Source organism: Aotus nancymaae, unplaced genomic scaffold (assembly GCF_030222135.1).
Source record: "Aotus nancymaae isolate 86718 unplaced genomic scaffold, 86718_ANA_hifiasm-v0.15.2.pri h1tg000072l, whole genome shotgun sequence".
NCBI classification, from domain to species: domain Eukaryota; kingdom Metazoa; phylum Chordata; class Mammalia; order Primates; family Aotidae; genus Aotus; species Aotus nancymaae.
In genome coordinates this window covers 14,578,572-14,597,853 of record NW_026988487.1, presented here as the reverse complement: position 1 = coordinate 14,597,853, position 19,282 = coordinate 14,578,572, and the positions used below count along the sequence as shown (strand labels likewise).

General features: G+C 48.7%; 1 protein-coding gene across 5 annotated transcripts in view; it reads left to right on the top strand.

Annotated features, from left to right (window-relative positions):
• MYO18A (myosin XVIIIA) overlaps positions 1 to 3,667 on the top strand; it is a 103,397-nt gene extending 99,730 nt beyond the window's left edge. For all 5 annotated transcript variants that reach the window (XM_064367648.1, XM_012449317.3, XM_064367649.1 and 2 more), the window contains one exon: positions 2,643 to 3,667. In XM_064367648.1, coding sequence (XP_064223718.1) covers positions 2,643 to 2,787 — 145 coding nt within the window. In that variant the 3' untranslated portion in view covers positions 2,788 to 3,667. The remainder of the gene's footprint in view (positions 1 to 2,642) is intronic.
• The last annotated feature ends 15,615 nt before the right edge of the window (positions 3,668 to 19,282 follow it).

The window sequence follows — 19,282 nt, the reverse complement described above, 5'->3', positions numbered from 1 at the left end:
GAAAAGGCCAGGGGAGGGAGGACCTCGGTGGCGCTCAGCATCAACTGGCTTTGGGGTGGGGGCATGGGACGGAGCAGTCGCTTAGCTTCCCATCTGGTGATGAGGACCAGCGAGAATTTGCAGCAGGAATGCAGCTTCCATAATAAAGTCAAGGAGAGGGAAGCTGCTGCCCTGGACTTGCCTGGCGGGAATTACCTTATGTACCAAATTGTTTGTGACAGCGCTGAGCAGGAGACACTGGCTTGTGGGGAGGAAGGCTTTTTTAAACAATTTGGTTAAAATGTTCAAATTGCCAGCCCTGACTCTTGCCCTGGAGAGGAGGGCAGTTGCCTGCTGTTGGCTCCCTGATGGCTGGAGTAGTGGACGCCACTAAGGAGACTGGCTAAAGATCACCCAAGCTAGAGGCAAGAGCAATCTCGTGGGTCCACTGCCCAAGGCAGAGAGATAGAGTTTACCACCTCCCTGGCAGCCTCTGCCACTGCCCAGCATCTTGACGAAACAGTGTGGAAACCTGGCTGTCATTTTTCCAGGTGTCTGCCTGGCAGGCACAGGAATGTGGGTGTGGGGCCTGGAGCCCCCACTTTGAAAAGAGGTGAGGCAGTGGAAAGGAATAGAGGGCCCCAATTCAGTTCACAGCACCCCGGAGCTCACCAGCAGTGCCTCATTTGCATCTGGATTCCAGCCCTGGCATCTACCTTGCCCCCCTCTGCCCACAAAATAACCCCACTGTCTTTCCACAAAGTGAGGTGCTCCTTAGCCTAATAGACCCTAGCCCTGAGTGCCCAGAAATTCTATATAAAAAATGGGAACCAAACCAGGCACCCACTAATTTAGAATTCAAACAACCCCAAAGCTAAAATAACCCCAATTTTTTTCTGTGTTGCACAGTCATCAGTAAGCTTTATAATTTTGTCCTAGAAACCCCCCCACCCACAGAGTCCTTAAGTGCCTTTGGCCTATCAAAGTGAGACTCATTTATGTTCAGTCTAGTTTGTATTAAATGTGTTTTGTGCTATCCTGATTCCTTTAAAAATGGTAATTCATTCATGAGAAATACAATAACTGTTAACCATACTGCCCCATTCCTGAACCATTTTGCATAATTGAACATGTATTCTATCAGCCTTTTCCTTTCCCCCAGGGATAGAGAGAGAAGTATCTTTACATAACCCCCGGGCACTGGCCCAAGCCAGGAGAATTCAGGTTTGGTCTTGTTTTTTTTTTTTTCCTCAGGTCATCCCATCTAGTGGCAGGGTGAAATCGTCCAAAGTCTTTGAGGTCTGAAAGTCCCAAATTTAAGTTTACATACTGTGTGGCCTTGGGCAAGATCCTTTCATCTCTTTGGACTGGCTTCCTCATAATATTTCTTAGGGTTATTGTGAAAAGTAAGAGTCCGTCTCGGGTGCCTAGGCCATGTCTTATGCACAGGAGTACTCAGTGACCAGATCTTGCCCTCTGCATCTCTCACTGCCACCTTGGGAAAAGCTGAGAAGGTGGTCCTTTCTGCAGAACCTTGACTCCTCCTCTTTTGGTCTGGGGATAGAACTTTAAACGGGCTGGTAAACAAAGGGCCCTTTTCAGCTTCTTAAGTCAGAATTGTAGGCAGCAGGAACATGAAACTGCTGTTTGCCGAAGTTGGAACTGTCTAGGATCTGGAGGCAGGGCTGCAGCTCAAGGGACCCGGCTGGGTGTGGGGCACCAGTAGGAGAGGAGCCACAGTGGGCTGTGTTTTCTGCAGTTGTTTTGAAGCGAGAGTGCACTTGAACTGACAGAGGCAGTGGAGGCAGGAGGAGTAGAGGAAGGTGGCCCTAAGGCTTTGGAAGAAAGAAAAGGGAAGGTGGATGGAGCTGTGAGATGAGGTCCCCTCTTCCCTGTTCAATGCCGTGATCCTGCTCCATCCAGGGGAAGAGGCCTCTTCACATCAGGGATAGCTAGAGGCCTCCAGAGCCAGCAGCCTGATGAAGACTCTGAGTTATGTTATTGTACTAAGAAAGGGGCTTTTCCCCTTGGGCCACCCTAAAACAGGTCTTCCCAGCCTCTCCCTCCTCAGCCTCCATTTCTTGTGAGTAGATGATGCCATGGTAAAGGGTAAAAATTCTCACAGGCCTCAGGGGGCTGTCATTAGAGAAAAGGGTTCGATCTGGGAGTATTTGATGGGGAAAGCGCCTCCTTATCAGAAGCAATCTTTTTAGGAATCGGTTGCCTAAGACAACTTCTACCCTAGACAGGTTGTAATCACCAGACCTCTAGTCTCCAGGCCAATGTGGTTCATGAACTGCTTGCTTCAGAGCCTTCTGGAGAAGGACTGAAAATGCAGAATTCCTGGGTTGTACCCAACAGCCAGCGATTCAAGATTTCTAAGAGGACGGGCCCAGGAGCCTGCATCAGATTCTTATGCCCGCTCAAGTCTGAGACCCACTGCTCTCTGCATCCCTTTTCTTGGAGCTTTAAAAGCTTCCAGAGTCTCCTTCCTCTTACCACTTTGAGTATCTTCCAAGTAAGCCAAGGAAGGTTTTTACCTAACAATGTTTGGCTTTTGGGGAGTGCCCTGATGCGGCTTTGTGGGCCTCTAGAACCAAAGGCATGGGTGCTTAAAGGTAGGAGTGTCATTTGTCCCTAACCTTATTCCTCTGTCCCTGCAGCCCCACCAGCTACTGGAAGTCCCTTGCCCCTGACCGGTCAGATGATGAGCACGACCCTCTCGACAACACCTCCAGACCCCGATACTCCTACAGCAATCTGAGTGACAGCGACACAGAGGCCAAGCTGACAGAGACCAATGCATAGCCCAGGGGAGTGGTTTGCAGCCATCTCACCCTATGGCCTGCAGCTGCCTGGGTACCTCTCCCAGGAAGTGGTGGAGCACCCATCTCCCCCACCCGACTGCTGCTCTGCATGGGAAACACCCTGACCTCCTTCTGTCAGGGGAACTTTCCAGGCTATGGGTGTCTGATGTCTTCACGTGGAAGAGGTGGGGGAAAGAGGAGTTTCTGAAAAGAGAACTTTTTGCTCCTCTCTGCCTCAAAATGCCACACTCTTGGCTTCTACCCTGGGCCACCGTGGGCAGTGGCAGGTGGCCTGGCACTGCATGGAGCCAGCACGTTGACCTCCCTCTCAGCCCCCTGCTCAGGGACGGTGGACAGGTTGCCTACTGGGACACTCTAGGTTGCTGGGTCCATGGGGAGGATTGGGGGAGGAGCAGCGATGCCTTCCCTCTGGTGTGGGATGGGGGCTCTCTCTTCTCGGTGCCTGCTGTCTTTCTACTTTTTAATTTAAATACCCAACCTCTCCATCACAGCTGCATCCCTCAGAGTGGGAGGGGGCTACAGTGGTGGCTGGGGCCCCCAGAAATGACTCGGGAATCTCGTCTCATCTCCATCTTCACTCTTCAGAGAGCAGTTCTTTCTCTGTGCAGCTGGAGACACTGGTGAGCAGAGCCAGGTCCAGGTTCTTAAGAATGAGGTGGGAGGGGCTCTCTGGTGCTTCTGGGCTGGGTTGAGCAAGCCTATGCAGACAAGGGTGCGTGGGGACCATCCACACCTTCAGCCCCCACCCCACCCTTTGTCTCAGCGTGTTACGTGCAATGACCTATTTAAGATAAACCCATTCCAACTACACCAGTTCAGGGCTAATCCAAGCACTGCCTCCCTCCTGCTCTGTCCAGGTTGCCTGGACCATAAACTCAACTCGAGAGGGAAGGCTTGAGATTGAGGGCTTTGTGATCAGAAAAACTGAAGATGGAAGTTTTGGCCAGTGCTCATTAGACATGGATCCTCACCCTGTGTCCTAAGCCTGTGTCATTCTTCTTCCAACTCGCTGCCCCCAGACACTTAGACACAATGCCATGTGGTCTGGAGGACCCAGCCCCCACCCTAAAAGGTTATCCTGAGAACTCCACCAGTCTTGGGAGCCCAAGGGCAGTGCCTGGTGCTGCTCCCATCTGCCACCCCCCTTCTCTCCTGCAATTGGTTTGTACTCATTGGGCTGTGCTCTTCCCTGTTTACCCGATGTATGGAAATAAAGGCCCTTTTCCTCCTGGCTGTACCAGTTTTCCTGCCTGTTCTTTCAGGCTCAGGTAAAGCCCAGATTGGTTGTGGCAGGATGGGCAGAGGCAGGATTCTGATGGGGACCATGGGGACATCACCCTGAACTCTGGCCTGCTCCCCAAAGTGTCAGACCAATGCATCTTGAGCCTGGGCAGTGCATTTTGGGGCAGGCAGAGGTAGTGGGATGAGGGGATTGGTCAAGGAAGACATAAGCCCCTCCTTTTATGTGAAGAGCTTGGGGACTGTGATTCAGATTAGCAGAGCCCTTCAAGCCTCATCCTCCCTGGCCTCCACAAGGGAATGTTGAGGTCTCTCTGATTATTAAATCTCACCAGTTACAGAGATTCTATCTTCTCTCCCTCTTTTTCTTCTTTTTTTTTTTTAGAGGATTCAAGCCCCTCTCATTAGAACATTTTTTTAAAAGTTTAATTTTAGTCATTTCAAAGGTGACTTTTTTATGAAAATTCGCAGAACTAGCTCTGGCCCACAGGGCAACTTGAAAAAGTCGGGAGCGCTGTCTCTGTGCCCCGCTCGGTCTGTCTGCATACCCCACTTCATGCTTTGTTCCTTCATTGACAGCAAAGAGGCAGCTCATGCAGAAGGGCAAGAAACAAATGACCCACCTCCTTCTCTTCTACCTTCTGTAACGTGGCCAGTTATAATCCCTGAACGAATAAAGTAGTTTGGGCAGATTGGTGGGAAAAGATGTCAAACAGCCCAAGTGCTGAGGCTCTGGTAATGTCAGCCACCCAGAGTCAGAAAGGGAAAGAGGGAGAAAAGTCTCCCAAAATGAGTGGAACAGAGTGAGAAGTAGATTCGTCTTGAACAAAGGAGACTGCCCCTCCACTGCTCCACGACAGAATAGAGAAGAGGATAGAGACAGTAGTAAAAGTGAAGTTACTGTTTTTCTTTTGGTGACAGAGTCTTGCTATGTCGCCCAAGCTGGAGTGCAGTGGCACAATCTCAGCTCACTGTAACCTCCACCTCCTGGGGTTCAAGTGATTCTCCTGCCTCCGCCCCCAAGTAGCTGGGACTTGCAGATGTGTACCACCACACCCAGCTAATTTTTGTATTTTTAATAGAGAAGGGATTTCACCATGTTGGACAGACTGGTCTCAAACTGTGACCTCAAGTGATCTGCCTACCTTGCCTCCCAAAGTGCTAGAATTACAGGCATGAGCCACTGTGCCTGGCCTAAGTTACTTGGAAAAAAAAAACAAAACTGCTAGCTTGGGTTCAGTTCTATCACTCTTATCTTTTATTTCTGTTTTCACATAGCTCAGTACATTTTCTGTTTCTCCCAGGAACTAGTGTGACAAACCTCCCTGCCACCTTTAGATGAATTCCCGAATCTGTTCACTCATACCGAGTCAGGCCTCTGTTTAACTGGAAACTCCAACATCAACCTCCAATAACCCCACCTGGGATAAAAAGCTTTGTTCAAGTCAGAAAACATACTCACTTCCCTAACAGCTGAGAAATAGTTCATGACTGCCTGCTGTGCCTAGGCCCCATTCTGGGTGCTGGTGATGGATAAGGTCTCTTCCTTCATAAAGTGGAGGGAGGTAGACACAAAATACATACTGCACTTCTTAGTATGTGCAAGCTTGGAGTGGGTGGGTAGAGAGGAACACATCATAGTATCCATCCTCCAGGGGCTTGTGGACGAGGGCTGGAGCAGGTCCACGTGGAAATAATTACGTAAGACATAAAAAGGACGAAGAAGTTGCTTTGGACATATTATGGAGGGAGATATTCTCTTTGGCATGGAGGATTGGGAAAGCCTCTAAAAGGAGCTGATATTTTGACCGGGGCTTGAAAATAGCACTTCCACAGGTAGAATTGCTGGGAAAGGCATACTGAGAAGAGCTTAAACAAAGGTCCTGGGGCAGGGAAAGATAGGTGATGGTAGAACATGCCACAGGCTGGCTATGCATTGCCACATGACCAGTGCTTCTCCAAGTTTCAGCACAGCCCCTTGGCCAAGGTGGTAGGCTCCAGGCTGAGAAGGAGACAATTCCTTTGGCACCAGTTCCCCAGAGGAGTCCAGGAGCCTTTAAGATCACCAAAGCCCATCTTCATTTTGGGTGTACCTTGAAAGCTGTGCTGTTGGCCTTACCTGTACGCTCATGGTACCTCTGGTCCTTAAGATGCTGCGGAAGGCAGATCTGGCTCTTTACCAGACTCAAAACCAGCCTGCTAGATCCTCTCTATAATTGCAGATCCCCAGGATTGCTCTGACTCCTGAATAAGAGGCACGGGCGGGAACCAGCACCCTGTGGGACTCCCATTGGTGCCAAGTCTGTGCCTAGAAACGGCAGTGGCAGGCAGTGACCCCTAAATGGTCTTCTTTTGTCCTTGTGTCTCCTTGGCAGATTATCCCAGTTGTCCTTCCCCCATCCTCCGCCCCTGTGCCTGGTGGCACAGACACTTAGTGATTTGCTCCTTAATTGTCCCCCAGCTAGGCTGCGCAGATGCCGCTCTTTAATCTCTCCTGATAAATGAATCGCGCCGCTCCTTTAATCATATGTTCATATCCAAGCCAATTTGAATCAATTTGGCAGGGAGCGTGTTGCAAGAGATGCCATGACTGCTGTTTCTCCCCCAGGGCCCTGGAGCCAGAGCAGCTGCTGTCCTCACCCTCAGCAAAGAGCGCAGGAGGCCCATCCAGAGAAAGGATCTCCTACCTGAATAGTGGGGACTTTTAAAAGTCATCTAATTCATTCCTGACCTCCAAGCAGGCCATGTGGGACTGGAGGGAGATGGATTCCCAAAGGCCTCAGAAGTGGAAGGGAGGGGGATGAGTTCCTAGCCTGCGTTGGTCACTGAATAAAGGGCCCAATTTTCATCCCTGGGAGAAAGTACTGTCTTAAATCTAACCCTAATCCTTTCTGTTCCCTGTTCATTTCCACTGCACCGGTTCTCTGGGAAGCTGGAACACTTCATCACCTTTTATATAGCAACACATTCCAGACAAGTCTATGATAATTTGTCCTTGCCTGCTTCGGCTACTGGCAGCCACCCGACTCCTTTCATCTTCCCCTAGGACATATTTTCTAAAACCTCCAGCCTGGTGGGCAGTCCGGGACACGCTTGATAATGTACCAAGCTCTGCTGCCTTTGCTGCTGCTGCCTTTTCACCTCCAGAGTGGTGCCCACGTGCAGTAGTGAAAACAAAGCAAAAATAGACAAAACCTGCCAAACTAAGCTCTTCTTCTGCCTCTAGCACTGCAACCTTGGAGAAGGGGCTTAACCTGTCAGGCCTCGGTTTCCCCATCTGTGAAACAAGGTAGTACTGCTGGCAAGAACCTTCTGGCGTCTAAATTCAGAGCTCCTTACCACAGTCAAAAGAATCTCCCACGCCCTTCCCCTTCATCCCCTCTAGTGAGGAACTGGAGGGATTGACGGGTGGTGCCAGTGGGGCTTCGAGATCCTGGTGCTGTGGAAGAAACGACGTGCATGGTCTATTGGGAGTTGGTTTCCCTTCTGCCACTCGGTTGAACCTCATCCTGTCATTTCCTCTCCTTCCCTAGCCTGCTCTGCCTTGCCATTCACTGGGAAAGCAAAGTTTATTAGCATATTCATATCTCGTTTGCATGTCCACTGTTCTTCGGCCTTCTGGTCCCGCCTCCGCATGGAGGTTCTTTATTCAATAACAAGAAGCCACGCCTCTTAAAAGGGCAATAGGTTTTCTAGTCGCTGACAGGCAAGCCCATGTGGGTTGCCCTTTTTTTATTTTTATTTTTTTGAAACGGAGTTTCCTCGCTTGTTAGCCTAGCTGGAGTACAAAGGCGCGATCTCCGCTCACTGCAACCTCCGCCTCCCAGGTACAATCGATTCTACTATCTCAGCCTCCCAAGTAGCTCGGATTATAGGCATGCGCCACCACGCCCGGCTAATTTTTTTGTATTTAGTAAAGACGGGGTTTCACCATGTTAGTCAGGCTGGTCGCGAACCCCTGACATCAGGTGATCCAACTGCCTCAGCCTCCCAAAGTGTTGGGATTACAGGCGTGCGTCAGCCGCGCCCGGACAGGAACTGCGTTGCCCTTTTAAGGATTACAGTGGCATAAGGACCCGTCTACTCTTCCAGCAACCCGGAAATACTGTTTCCCGCCCTTTTAAGCGCACTTGGAAGTCTCTGGTCTGAGCTGAGGCCGAGAGCCAGTGGCTGGGACTGAGGGACCCCTTCCTATCCTGTCAGTAGTGACACTACTTACTTGTGCAATGATGAGGAGGGTGATAAGACCAACAATAGTTCCCATTTGTTGAGAACTTAGTATGATGGCCCCAGTGCTTGTGCACTTTGCCTACAACTCATTTCACCTCCATCACAACTCTGTGAAGACCTGGAAAGAAAACCAAGGCTGAGGGGTGATGTCATCTTTCTAAGCAGAGTCCTCAACTTGCTTCCAGCAGCTGGCCAGGCGTCTCCTAACTATTCTGGCCTTGGCAGAGGATGCAGTGAGACGCAAGAAAGCAAAGAACTGCTACCATGGTCCTCATTTCAAATCGTGTGCGCTTGGCATTCGCCAAGGCCTGGCCTCAGAAAGGAAACGCTTCTTGGCAATTTGGGGGGAAAATATCTACTTCACATTTGCGTCGCTCTTCACAATTTTCAGAGCATCCCCCATACATTATCACATTTTCACTTCACTCCCACTGTGCCAGCAATATGAATAACAGTTCCACATCGCTCAGAATGCATATTTTAAGCTATATTCACTTCAGTCTAATTTCATTACAGTACAACAACAATCCAGACCATTCCCTGCTATTTGATCTGGGAGGAAAGATTTCCACAGCAATAGCCATTTTGGAGTTAACAAGGATGCTGCATGTGTTTAGAAGGAATCGTACAGAGAAATTGAATCTTCTGTAGCGTGCGCCCCAGTGATGGGTCATATACATAAGGGAGATTCCAAAAAGAGTGTATGCTTTGCGATTGAAGTCAGTGACATAAATCCCCCAGTGGAATACTTATGTGTGCAGATAGAATTTGCTGTAGATATTAAAAGTCAGCTATGATGGTTTTACAAAAAAAGAAAATTCAAAAAGGATATTACGTTTTGACACTATCCAGGCAAATTACATTTGAAGTGGCTTTGGCTTAAGAGTCAAAGAGTTTCCACATTTTAATAAATTTTTATATGTTTTGTGCCACGTCTATGATCTGACTAGATTAGGAAAAAAAGCAAATGGATTTGGGAAAGAGAGGACACTAGGGAATTTGAAAATGGAAATTCTTTTTTTTTTTTTTTTTTTAAGAAAAGAAGTTTAAAAGATCTCTGTATGGGAAAGATATAGTCAATAGATTCAGAAACATTAGGACTTTGAAAGACAGATGAGTGACAGGTAGCCAGGCAAATATAAAATAGTATGTGACGAAAGAGGTCTCATGGCTCATCTTAACCTTGGGGGCTGGCATCAATTGCAGGTTGTCACCCTTGCTTGAGGGCCGCTGGGGGACTACTGTCCAAGGGAGAGCAACCCTAGTGAGTGCATTCCCTGGAAGTTTCTGCCCTGGAAACACAGGTCTCATGGACTGCCTTTGTGGGTTCCGGAGCACATCTGTTTCTGGTAGACACATACTCAGCCACTGGGCAGGATTTAATAGTAGAAACGAGTGTCTGCTACCAGAACTGACAAAATAAGCCGAGAGAACCAACTAGAAAGTGAGGCAGTCTTCTAGCTCTGTTAATGGGTTCCTAAGGTTACATATAGACATGACAAAAGTAGATGGGAAAACACAGATCAATAAATAAATATTAGAAGGGACCTCTGAAAACTGTAAGTTGTTTTACTTGGGGATGTAGGGTTATAGGTGAAGTAGCTGTGCTTTCAATACCAAGTTTTCATACCATTTTTAAAAGTCAGTACAGATGTGTGTAGCAACACCAAAGAAGGCCCCAATTTGTCATATTAGCGTGACTATAAGAGTCACTTCTTTCCCAGCATTTCATATACAGAAATCATAGCAGGTGGGGTGGTGGGGGGGGTGGCAAACCGTGTGGCAAAGCTGCTTAGAAACTGCTTATATCTCTTGCTCAGGGAAAGCCATTCTTAAAGCAGCAGGCTCTCTTGGCACAGCTGAGAGTGGAAGCTGGAAGAGGAACAGATTGGAGGGTGGAACATGAACAGGGTATTTAGGGGAGGGGAGCAGGGCGGATGAGACAGAGCATCTAGACCAAGCCCTCCCACTTAGCCGGGAGCCCTGCAGGTGATCGGTTTAGGTGAGGATGTTTTTGTTAAAGGGACTGGCAGTGGGGTTGGGATGAGGAGAAGCCAAGAACTGAGAAGGTCATTTAGGATATTTGTGTCATAGTGATATACTTTTTTTTTCCTCAAAGATCTGCAAGGGGGGCATATGGCTCATTGGCCAGACTTTGTGCCTGGCTGGTAGATTTGTGCTTCTAATACATGATTTCATCTAAGGTGTAGCCCCTTAGGGAAATGTTGTTGCCAGAGTTGAGTGACCAGTGAGTTTCTCTGAGAAAATGCAGGACCCCTAGTAAAAGGGGAAGCCCTGGGGTTCAGGCATCCTGGAAGGTCTGAGAGGAGCAAGTCCCCTGAGGGGTGGGTGTGATCTCCATCTCCCTCCCCACCCCCACTCCTTGCTCCCCAGTAGAAATCAGCTACAAATCTCAGCTTGTTGGGAACAGATGGCCTTGGCTGACGAATAAACCACCGCAGGCTGCTCCACCTGTTCTCGGGCTGGAATAATCAGCTCGAGACAAACATCAGCGCTGAAATAACTCATGGCAGCGGGTGATGCGCAGGCACCGATTCCAAAAATCTCTTCAACAGCCCCCCCTCCAACTCTCTCCCCTCCCCATCCCCTAGAGGCCATGGGGGAAGGTAATGGAGCATAGAAGACAGATAGAGCCCCAAATTGAGCGGGAGGCCGGAGAGGGTGAGCCTGTGGAAATGGCTAGAGGACAGGGCTGAGTTGTGCAGCGGGATGGGGGCGTTCACTTCAGCAGGGCAGGAAACTGTTTCTCAGGAGCACGTGGAGAACATGGGCACTCCTGTGTTGGTCATGGGCCAAGGCTGAAGAGACTCAGCTAGTTTGGGATGCTAGATAACTGAGAATTTAGGATTCATTTGATTTGTTCATTAAAAGAGTGATATGCAAGTAGGGTCAAGCTACCGGGGAATCTCTCTGGGGCCTTCTCCCGCTCCCTCTGTCGATGGGGTCCTGGGTGCTCACAGTTCTACGGATTTGTGTTCAGGCTGCCCCCAACCCCTGATGAAGTCACCTGGGCTAACGTTCTCTGGCACTGGTAGATAAGCCTGTCAGAGGAGTGACGGTGCAGGGAAGCAGTGGTGATGGGCAGTGGGGGATGCCAAAGGAGATGGGGGTCTGAATCCCTGTGGAGCTGATCAGGAGAGGGCAGGGAGGCAGAGAGAAGAAGCTCATTGTTTGATTGGTTGCCTCAGGCAGGTGGCTCCCTCAGTCTGGCCTCCAGGCCTGGTACAGAGCACGGGGACTCAGTCCACAGAGGCTGTATGGGCGTACAGGGAAGAAGTTTGCAGAGCCCTCCTGTTGGGGTCCGTGAGATCGGCACATCTGCCGGGGGTCTCTTGACCAGCAAGAGGGTCCTAATACCTGGAAGAGAGAGTGCGCGGAAGAAAAGAGAGATAGAGAAAAATGGATCTGGAGGTCTGAAACGAGCTGTGCTCAGATCAGTGATTTATTCTTTGTGCACAGATGCTTATATATGTTTTTTCATACAGTGACTGACGTAGGTCCCATTACAAAAGTTTTATCAGGAGGGAACAGAAAATTACAAAGTAAGCATGGGAGAGGGTAGCATACAGGTTTATCTAAAGATCGCTGAACCCAAAACAAACAAACGATTCTAATCCTATTAAGATTCTTATCCTCTTATCAATGACTACAGTTACAGTAAATAACATCAAGGCGAGCGATAATTTGAGGGGTAGCATTTTTTAAGTAACGTGAGCGAACACGGGATTTAGTGAATGCAGGTAAACAGAGTCATAAAACCAGCCCAGAACGGGAACTTAAAGAGACAATAGTCTCGTAAATAGTCACGCAGGCCTCACCCAGACATGCCATTAGCTCAGTGGATCAAGAATAGGCTTCTGCAAACTCAGGCCTCTATCACTTCCTTCTTTTTTCCTCAGCTCGACTGGCCTCAGCGGTGGGGGGAGAATATGTCCGGGCTCTAACTCCGTAATGGCGGAGACACGGAGGGGTCTCTACGCTGATGGAGTGATCCCCATACCCTCCAAACCCCAAGTTGCATCTCTAAGTGCCAGTTATTCTTTCCCCAAGTGGCCTTGTGCTGCCCAGGGCCCAGGACATTGGAGACAGAGCCAGCCAAGACCCTCTTATTTAGGGTCCTGCAAACCTGTTCTCCTCCAAGCTGGTTCTGCCTGCAGAAGTGCTGAGGTGGCCCCTGTCTTCCTAAGTGGCTGGTTCTGAGGTTCTCACCCCAGGCTATTTTGGTTTATATATAAAAAGTAAAAAAAAAAAAAAAAGGCATAATGAATGAAACTGTTGATATGGTTTGGCTGTGTTCCCACCCAAATCTCATCTTGAACTATAGTTCCCATAATCCCCATGTGTCGTGGGATGGACTCAATGGGAGGTAATTGAATCATGGGGGCACTTACCCCCATGCTGTTCTTATAATAGTGAGTGAGTTGTCAGGAGAGCTGATGGTTTTATAAGGAGCTTTTCCACTCTTCACTCTGCACTCATTCTCTCTCCTGCTGCCCTGTGAAGAGGTACATTTCATCATGATTGTAAGTTTCCTGAGGCCTTCCCCAGTCACACGGAACTGTGAGTCAATTAAACCTTTCTTTATAAATTACCCAGTCTTTAATATTTCTTCATAGCAGTGTGAGACTGGACTAATACACCTGTTTACCCATTAAGCAGCTTCAACAGTTATCACTCCTCAGGAGGCTGAGATGGGAGAATTCCTTGAGCCCAGGAGTTCAAATTCAGCCTGGGAAACACAGTGAGACCCCCATATAAAAAAATTAAATAAAAAAAAAAATTTTTTTTTGAGACAGAGTTTCACTCCTGTTGCCCAGGCTGGAGTGCAATGGCGCGATCTCAGCTCACTGCAACCTCTGCCTCCCAGGTACAAGCAGTTCTCCTGTCTCAGCCTCCCAAGTAGCTCAGATTACGGGCATGTGCCACCACACCTGGCTAATTTTTTTGTATTTAGTAGAGACAGTGTTTCACCATGTTGGCCAGGCTGGTCTCAAACTCCTGACTTCAGGCGATCCACCCACCTTGGCCTCTCAAAGTGCTGGGATTACTGGTGTGAGCCACCACAACTGGCCTTAATTTAATTTAAAATAAGAAAAATTAAAACAGTTATCAACAGGGAATCTTGCTTCATTGGCAACCCTGCCACTTCCCCATTCTCTTCACTGTATTATTTTGAAGCTGACAGACATGATGTCATTTCACCAGGAAATAGTTTCGTATCCCTCAAAGAAAAGAAAATGAAGCCAGGCACGGTGGCTCACGTCTGTAATCCCAACAATTTGGAAGACCGAGGCAAGTGAATCACTTGAGCCCAGGAGTTTGAGACCAGTCTGGGCAACATAGAGAGCCCCCATCTCTACAAAAACTAAAAATAATTAGCCAGGCATGGTGGTGTGTGCTTGCAGTGCCAGCTACTTAGGAGGCTGAGGTAGAAGGATCACTTGAACCTGGAAGGTCAAGGCTGCAGTGACCTGCGATAGCACCACTGCACTTCAGCACTTCAGCCTGGGTGACAGAGTGAGAGGATATCAGGATGTCAGAAAAGAGAGGAGATGAGAAGAGAGGACAGGAAAGGAGAGGGGAGGGGAGGAAAGGGGAGGGAGGGGGAGGGGAGGGGAGGGAGGGGAGGAGATGAGAGTCTTACTCTCTCGCCAGGTTGGAGTGCAGGGATGCCATCTTGGCTCACTGCAACCTCCACCTCCTGGGTTCAAGCGATTCTCCTGCCTCACCCTCCTGAGTAGCTGGGACTACAGGCACACGCCACCACGCTCACTTAATATTTTGTATTTTTGTTTTTATTTTATTTCATTTTTTTTTTTTTTTTTTGAGACAGAGTCTTTGCTCTGCTGTTGCCAGGCTGGAGTGCAGTGGCGCGATCTCAGCTCACTGCAACCTCCACCTCCCAGGTTCAAGGGATCCTCCTGCCGCAGCTGGGAACTACAGGCACTCACCACCACGCCTGGCTAATTTTTTTTATTTTTAGTAGAGATGGGGTTTCACCATATTGGCCAGGCTGGTCTCGAACTCTTGACCTTGTGATCCACCTGCCTTAGCCTCCCAAAGTGCTGGGATTACAGGCATGAGCCACCGCTGTGCCCGGCCAACCTCCTTTTTTTTTTTTTTTTTTTTCCAAATAGAAACAAGGCCTTGCTCTTTTGTCCTGGCTGGAGTGCAATGGCATGATCATGACTCACTGCAGCCTCAAATGCCTGGCCTCAAGTGATCCTCCCACCTTGGCCTCCCAAAGCACTGGGATTACAGGCATGCGACATCACACCCAGCCAGAAAATGACTATAAAACATAATCACAATACTCTTAACACATCTAAAATATGATCAATAATTCCTTAATACAAAACATCCAGTCAACGTTTAAATGTCCCTGATTTTATTATATATTTTTGTTATATATTTTATAATATGTATATTTAAATTGGTCTGTTTAGGATCCAAACAAAATTGAAGAGCTTTTTAAAAAATTTGGTGCCTGGGGACTTCTCCCTCAGCAATTCTGATTTAATTCGTCTTGGGTGGGGCCCAAACATCAGGATTTTTAAAGCTCCCCAGGTGGTTATAACGCACAGCCAGGGTTGAGAAATGCTCTTTCCCCTACCAGCTTCCCGCCAACTCCTTTGTGTTCATACCATGAAACACTTCTCCTCGTTTCCGGCCAGGCGACCAGGCAGTCCCCAGAGCCGCTCAGACCAGGTGAAGGCTGCCCATCTCCAGGTTCCTCTTTCAAGGTGGGCTCGAACTCTCTGTGGACACGGTATTCCCTTGTCCTACAGATTCTCTCACCAAGTGCATCTGTTCCGATCTCGAGCTCTTTCTCCCCTAATAGACCTGGTGCTTGTTCTTGCCTTGCAAGCGTAGCAGATTTTTTTTTTTTTTTTTTTTTTTTTTTTTTTTTGGCGTGAAAATAGCAAAATTCCTGCCTCAGGAAAAAGTGAGAACTTCCCTGGGGACTGTCACTCGATGCTCCGACGCCTCAGTGCTGTGCTGGAGCTGAGCACGGGGCCTGCTGGGGGCTTGGCAGCAGATGAAAGGGAAACCAGGGATTCGAGTGGGACTTGAACCCAGCACATTTCGGGGAATCTAAGAAACCTCTCTCCTGAAGATGTTGGTCCCAGGAGCATTTTGGAGAGTGATGCCCGAGTCCCTCGCTCTGTGCCTCTGCTCACAGCTGTGACCTGCCTTCCCACAGCTGCTGCTTCCGTTCTCCAGCCCCCGACCCCCTCACTCCACTTGCCTTTTGGATTCGTTCCTCTCTCCGGTGCCCACCCCCACACTCCATGCCTCACTGAATGTTGGTGAAACAAATCTAGTCTAAAATAATGAGCAATCAACCACCCTGATGCTTGGGGGCAGGCTGGGCAGGGGCGGGGGGAAGGGGTAGGAGCTGAATCGTTTATAAAGCTTAATAAAGATACAGATGAGCAGTGCTAACTAGGAACCCCAGAGCTGGGCTTATTCATGATTCAACGTTATGTAAATGTCAAGGGTCCTGCCTGTTAGAATCCCACCCCTTGTCCCTGCTGCTCCTCCAGGGCTGACAGATCCAGCCCACCTTGGGCCTCCCCATTCTCCCTAACCCAGGTGCCAGTATCAGCTCTGTCTTAGGTCCAGATATCTATTTCAGACCCTACCCCCAGGGTAATAAAAATCCTAGGCCCCCTTTCTAGCCAGCAGACTTCCAGAACTTTTGAGGGGAGGCCCTGGCCTTCAGACAAGCCTCTACAGGCCCAAATAGCGGGGCTTCTCATTTTTTAAAAAAGATTTCCAAGGAAAAAATACAAGAATGCTCATCTACATGTTTTAGTATCTCACGAATCTACCTAATGGGATGGATTTCCTGAAGTCTAACTTTAATCCCTCTTGCTGCACTAAAAGCCCACCATTAAAAAAACAAATTCTTGGCCAGGTGCAGTGGCTTACGCCTGTAATCCCAGCACTTTGGTAGGCCGAGGTGGGCGGATCACAAGGTCAGGAGATGGAGACCATCCTGGCCAACGTGGTAAAACCCCATCTCTACTAAAAATACAAAAATTAGCTGGGCGTGGCACCCATGCCTGTAATCCCAGTTACTTAGGAGGCTGAGGCAGGAGAATCGCTTGAACCAGGGAGGCAGAGGTTGCAGTGAGCCAAGATCACACCACTGCACTCCAGCCTGGGTGACAGAATGAGACTCTGTCTCAAAAAAAAAAAATTATCTTTCATCACTCTTCTAAGAAGTAAAATACAGGCATGGAGTTAACTTTCCAGCTGACTGTCTCCAGACTGACTCAGCCTTCTCTGACCTTTCTAGATAGTTAACCCTCCTTCCTGGGTACACTCACATTCTTTAAGCTCTGAAATTCATTCTGGGATGCCAAACTCTGCTGGAGTCTTAACTGGTACTGAGGACAGTGTATACCTCCTCTTCTCCCCACCACCATCCCTGACTGGTACCCCACGATCACCTGGGTCTAAGGACTCAAATTACTTTGCCCTGACTCTCCTCCCTCTTTGCCTGTCTTTCCCTATTTCCGCTCCATCTCCTCATGTTTTGGAGAGGCTGAGAGATGAAAAATTGGGTCAGAGTCACGAAGGCATCGATTGCCTCTGCTCTCCCTTCTTTCCTGGTCTGGCTTTCTTCCCTCCCGCCCGCAATCTATTTTCAGCCTGCCTCTGCTTTCCTCAGTCTGCTTGCCAACCAGGCCAGCCTTTCTCTTCGTTGCCCTTATCTCTCCTCTGCAGCCTGTGCAGACCCTAGCTGCCCTTCCAGAGGTCTCTTCTTGCCTGCCCGATTGATTTTGATTTTCTTCCATCTTGAAGATCTGTATGGCCTGTCTGGCCACGCTCAGGCAGAAGGGAAGCAGAGAGAGAAAACTGGTTGGTCTGCTTAGGAAAATCCTTCGATATAACTGAAATTCTCAGGTTGTCCCGGGACCCCTTCTGCAATGACTTTGGCTTTCCTCTAGGCCCAGAGACTATTCCCAACATCTCCTCTACAATCCCACCCCACCCCACCTAAGAACTGCTGGTTTCCCCCACTTGGGCATTCTGGGCCCGTTTCCTTTGGCTTTAGAGGTGTGTGGCATCCCTGCAGGTGCTGACCTGCACATTGTCAATCTCTTCTTTCCCAATTTCTTGTCTCTCTGCATTCTTCGCTGGCCCGATCCATCCCCCAACATCCATCCTTCCTCACTCACCCCCTGCCACATCCCACTCTTTCCTGGGCTCATCTGGAGAGGCCTCCGCCAGCTGAGGCCGGGTTTGGGAGCAGCCCCCACTCGTCCTTTCTCAGCCTCCGGGAGACACTGGTCCCTCCTTTAGCTGCCACCAACAAGCTGAATAAGGCTGGATATTTTGGAAGGGGAGCTGCAGCTGGCTGGGGGAGGGGGTGGCACGGAGAGAAGCCAGAGGGAACTGCGGGCAGCTGTGGGGTGAGAGGGGACATTCCGAGCATCTTTCTCCCCAACTTTCTCGGCTTGGGAGCTGGTGGGATCTTATTCTGGTCCATCTCTGTGTCTCATGCATCTCTCCCCGCCGGTGATAACACAATACCTTGCTTTACAACTCAGAACATTCTTTCACCTGCATCCAAAGGCCTGCATGGCGTACTCCTTCTCCTTCAAGTCTGCCCAAAGGCCCCTCCTCTGTGAGTCCTACCCTGACCACCCACCTGAAAGGTCAGACCCTCCCCCAGCATTCCCTTCACCTCCTCATCACCCTGCTCTGTTTTATCCCCAAAGCATTTATCACCTTCAAATATATAATTACTTACATGAATTGCTTATGTGCCTCCTTCTCACTGGACTGTAAGCTTTATAAGAATGAGATTTTTTTTTTTAGTCCGGGTGTAGTGGCTCACACCTATAATCCCAGCGCTTTGGGAGACCAAGGTGGGTGAATCACTTGAGGCCAGGAGTTCAAGACCAGCCTGACCAACATAGTGAAACCCCATCTCTACTTAAAAATAAAAAAAAATACAAAATAATTAGCCAAGCGTGGTGGTGGGCACCTGTAATCCCAGAAACTCAGGAGGCTGAGACAAGAGACTCACTTGAATCCAGGAGGTGGAGGTTGCAGTGAGCTGAGATTGTGCCACTGCACTCCAGCCTGGGCAACAGAGTGAGACTCTGTCTCAAAAAAAAAAAAAAAGATCTTTTAAAAATTGTGGTCGAAAACACGTAACAAAATTGACCATCTTAACCACTTCTAAGTGTACAGCTCAGTGGCATTAAGTACCTTCACACTGTTGAGCAACCAATCTACAGAACTCCTTTCATCTTGTAAAACTGAAAATCTGTACCCATTAAACAAATCCCTGTTTCCTCCTCCCAGATCCTGGCAACCGCTATTTACTTTCTGTCTCTATGACTCTGACTACTCTAGATACCTTGTATGGTTGGAGTGTAATAATACTACTTGTCTTTTTGTGACTGGCTTATTTCACTTACCATAATGTCCTCAAGTTTCATCTATGTGGTAGCATATATCAGAATTCCCTTCATTTATTTATTATTTTTAGACAGGGTCTTGCCCTGTCGCTCGGCTCACTGCAACCTCCACCTCCTGGGTTCAAGTGATTCTCCTGCCTCAGCCTTCCAAGTAGCTGGAAGTACAGGCGTGCACCACCACGCCTGGCTAATTTTTGTATTTTTAGTAGAGACAGGATTTCACCATGTTGGCCAGGCTGGTCTCCAACTCCTGGCCTCAAGTGATCCACCCACCCTTGGCCTCCCAAAGTGCTGGGATTACGGGCATGAGCCGCCGTGCCCAGCCAGAATTCCCTTTATTTCTAAGGCTGAATAACATTACACTGTACGTACAGATCACGTTTTGTTTATCCATTCATCCATCTGTGGACACCTGGGTTGTTTCTGCCTCTTGGCCATCGTGAATAATGCTGCTCTGAACAGGAGTATATAAATAACTCTTTGAGATCCTGCTTTCAGTTCTTTTGGGCATATACCAGAAGTGTAATTGCTGGATCATATGGT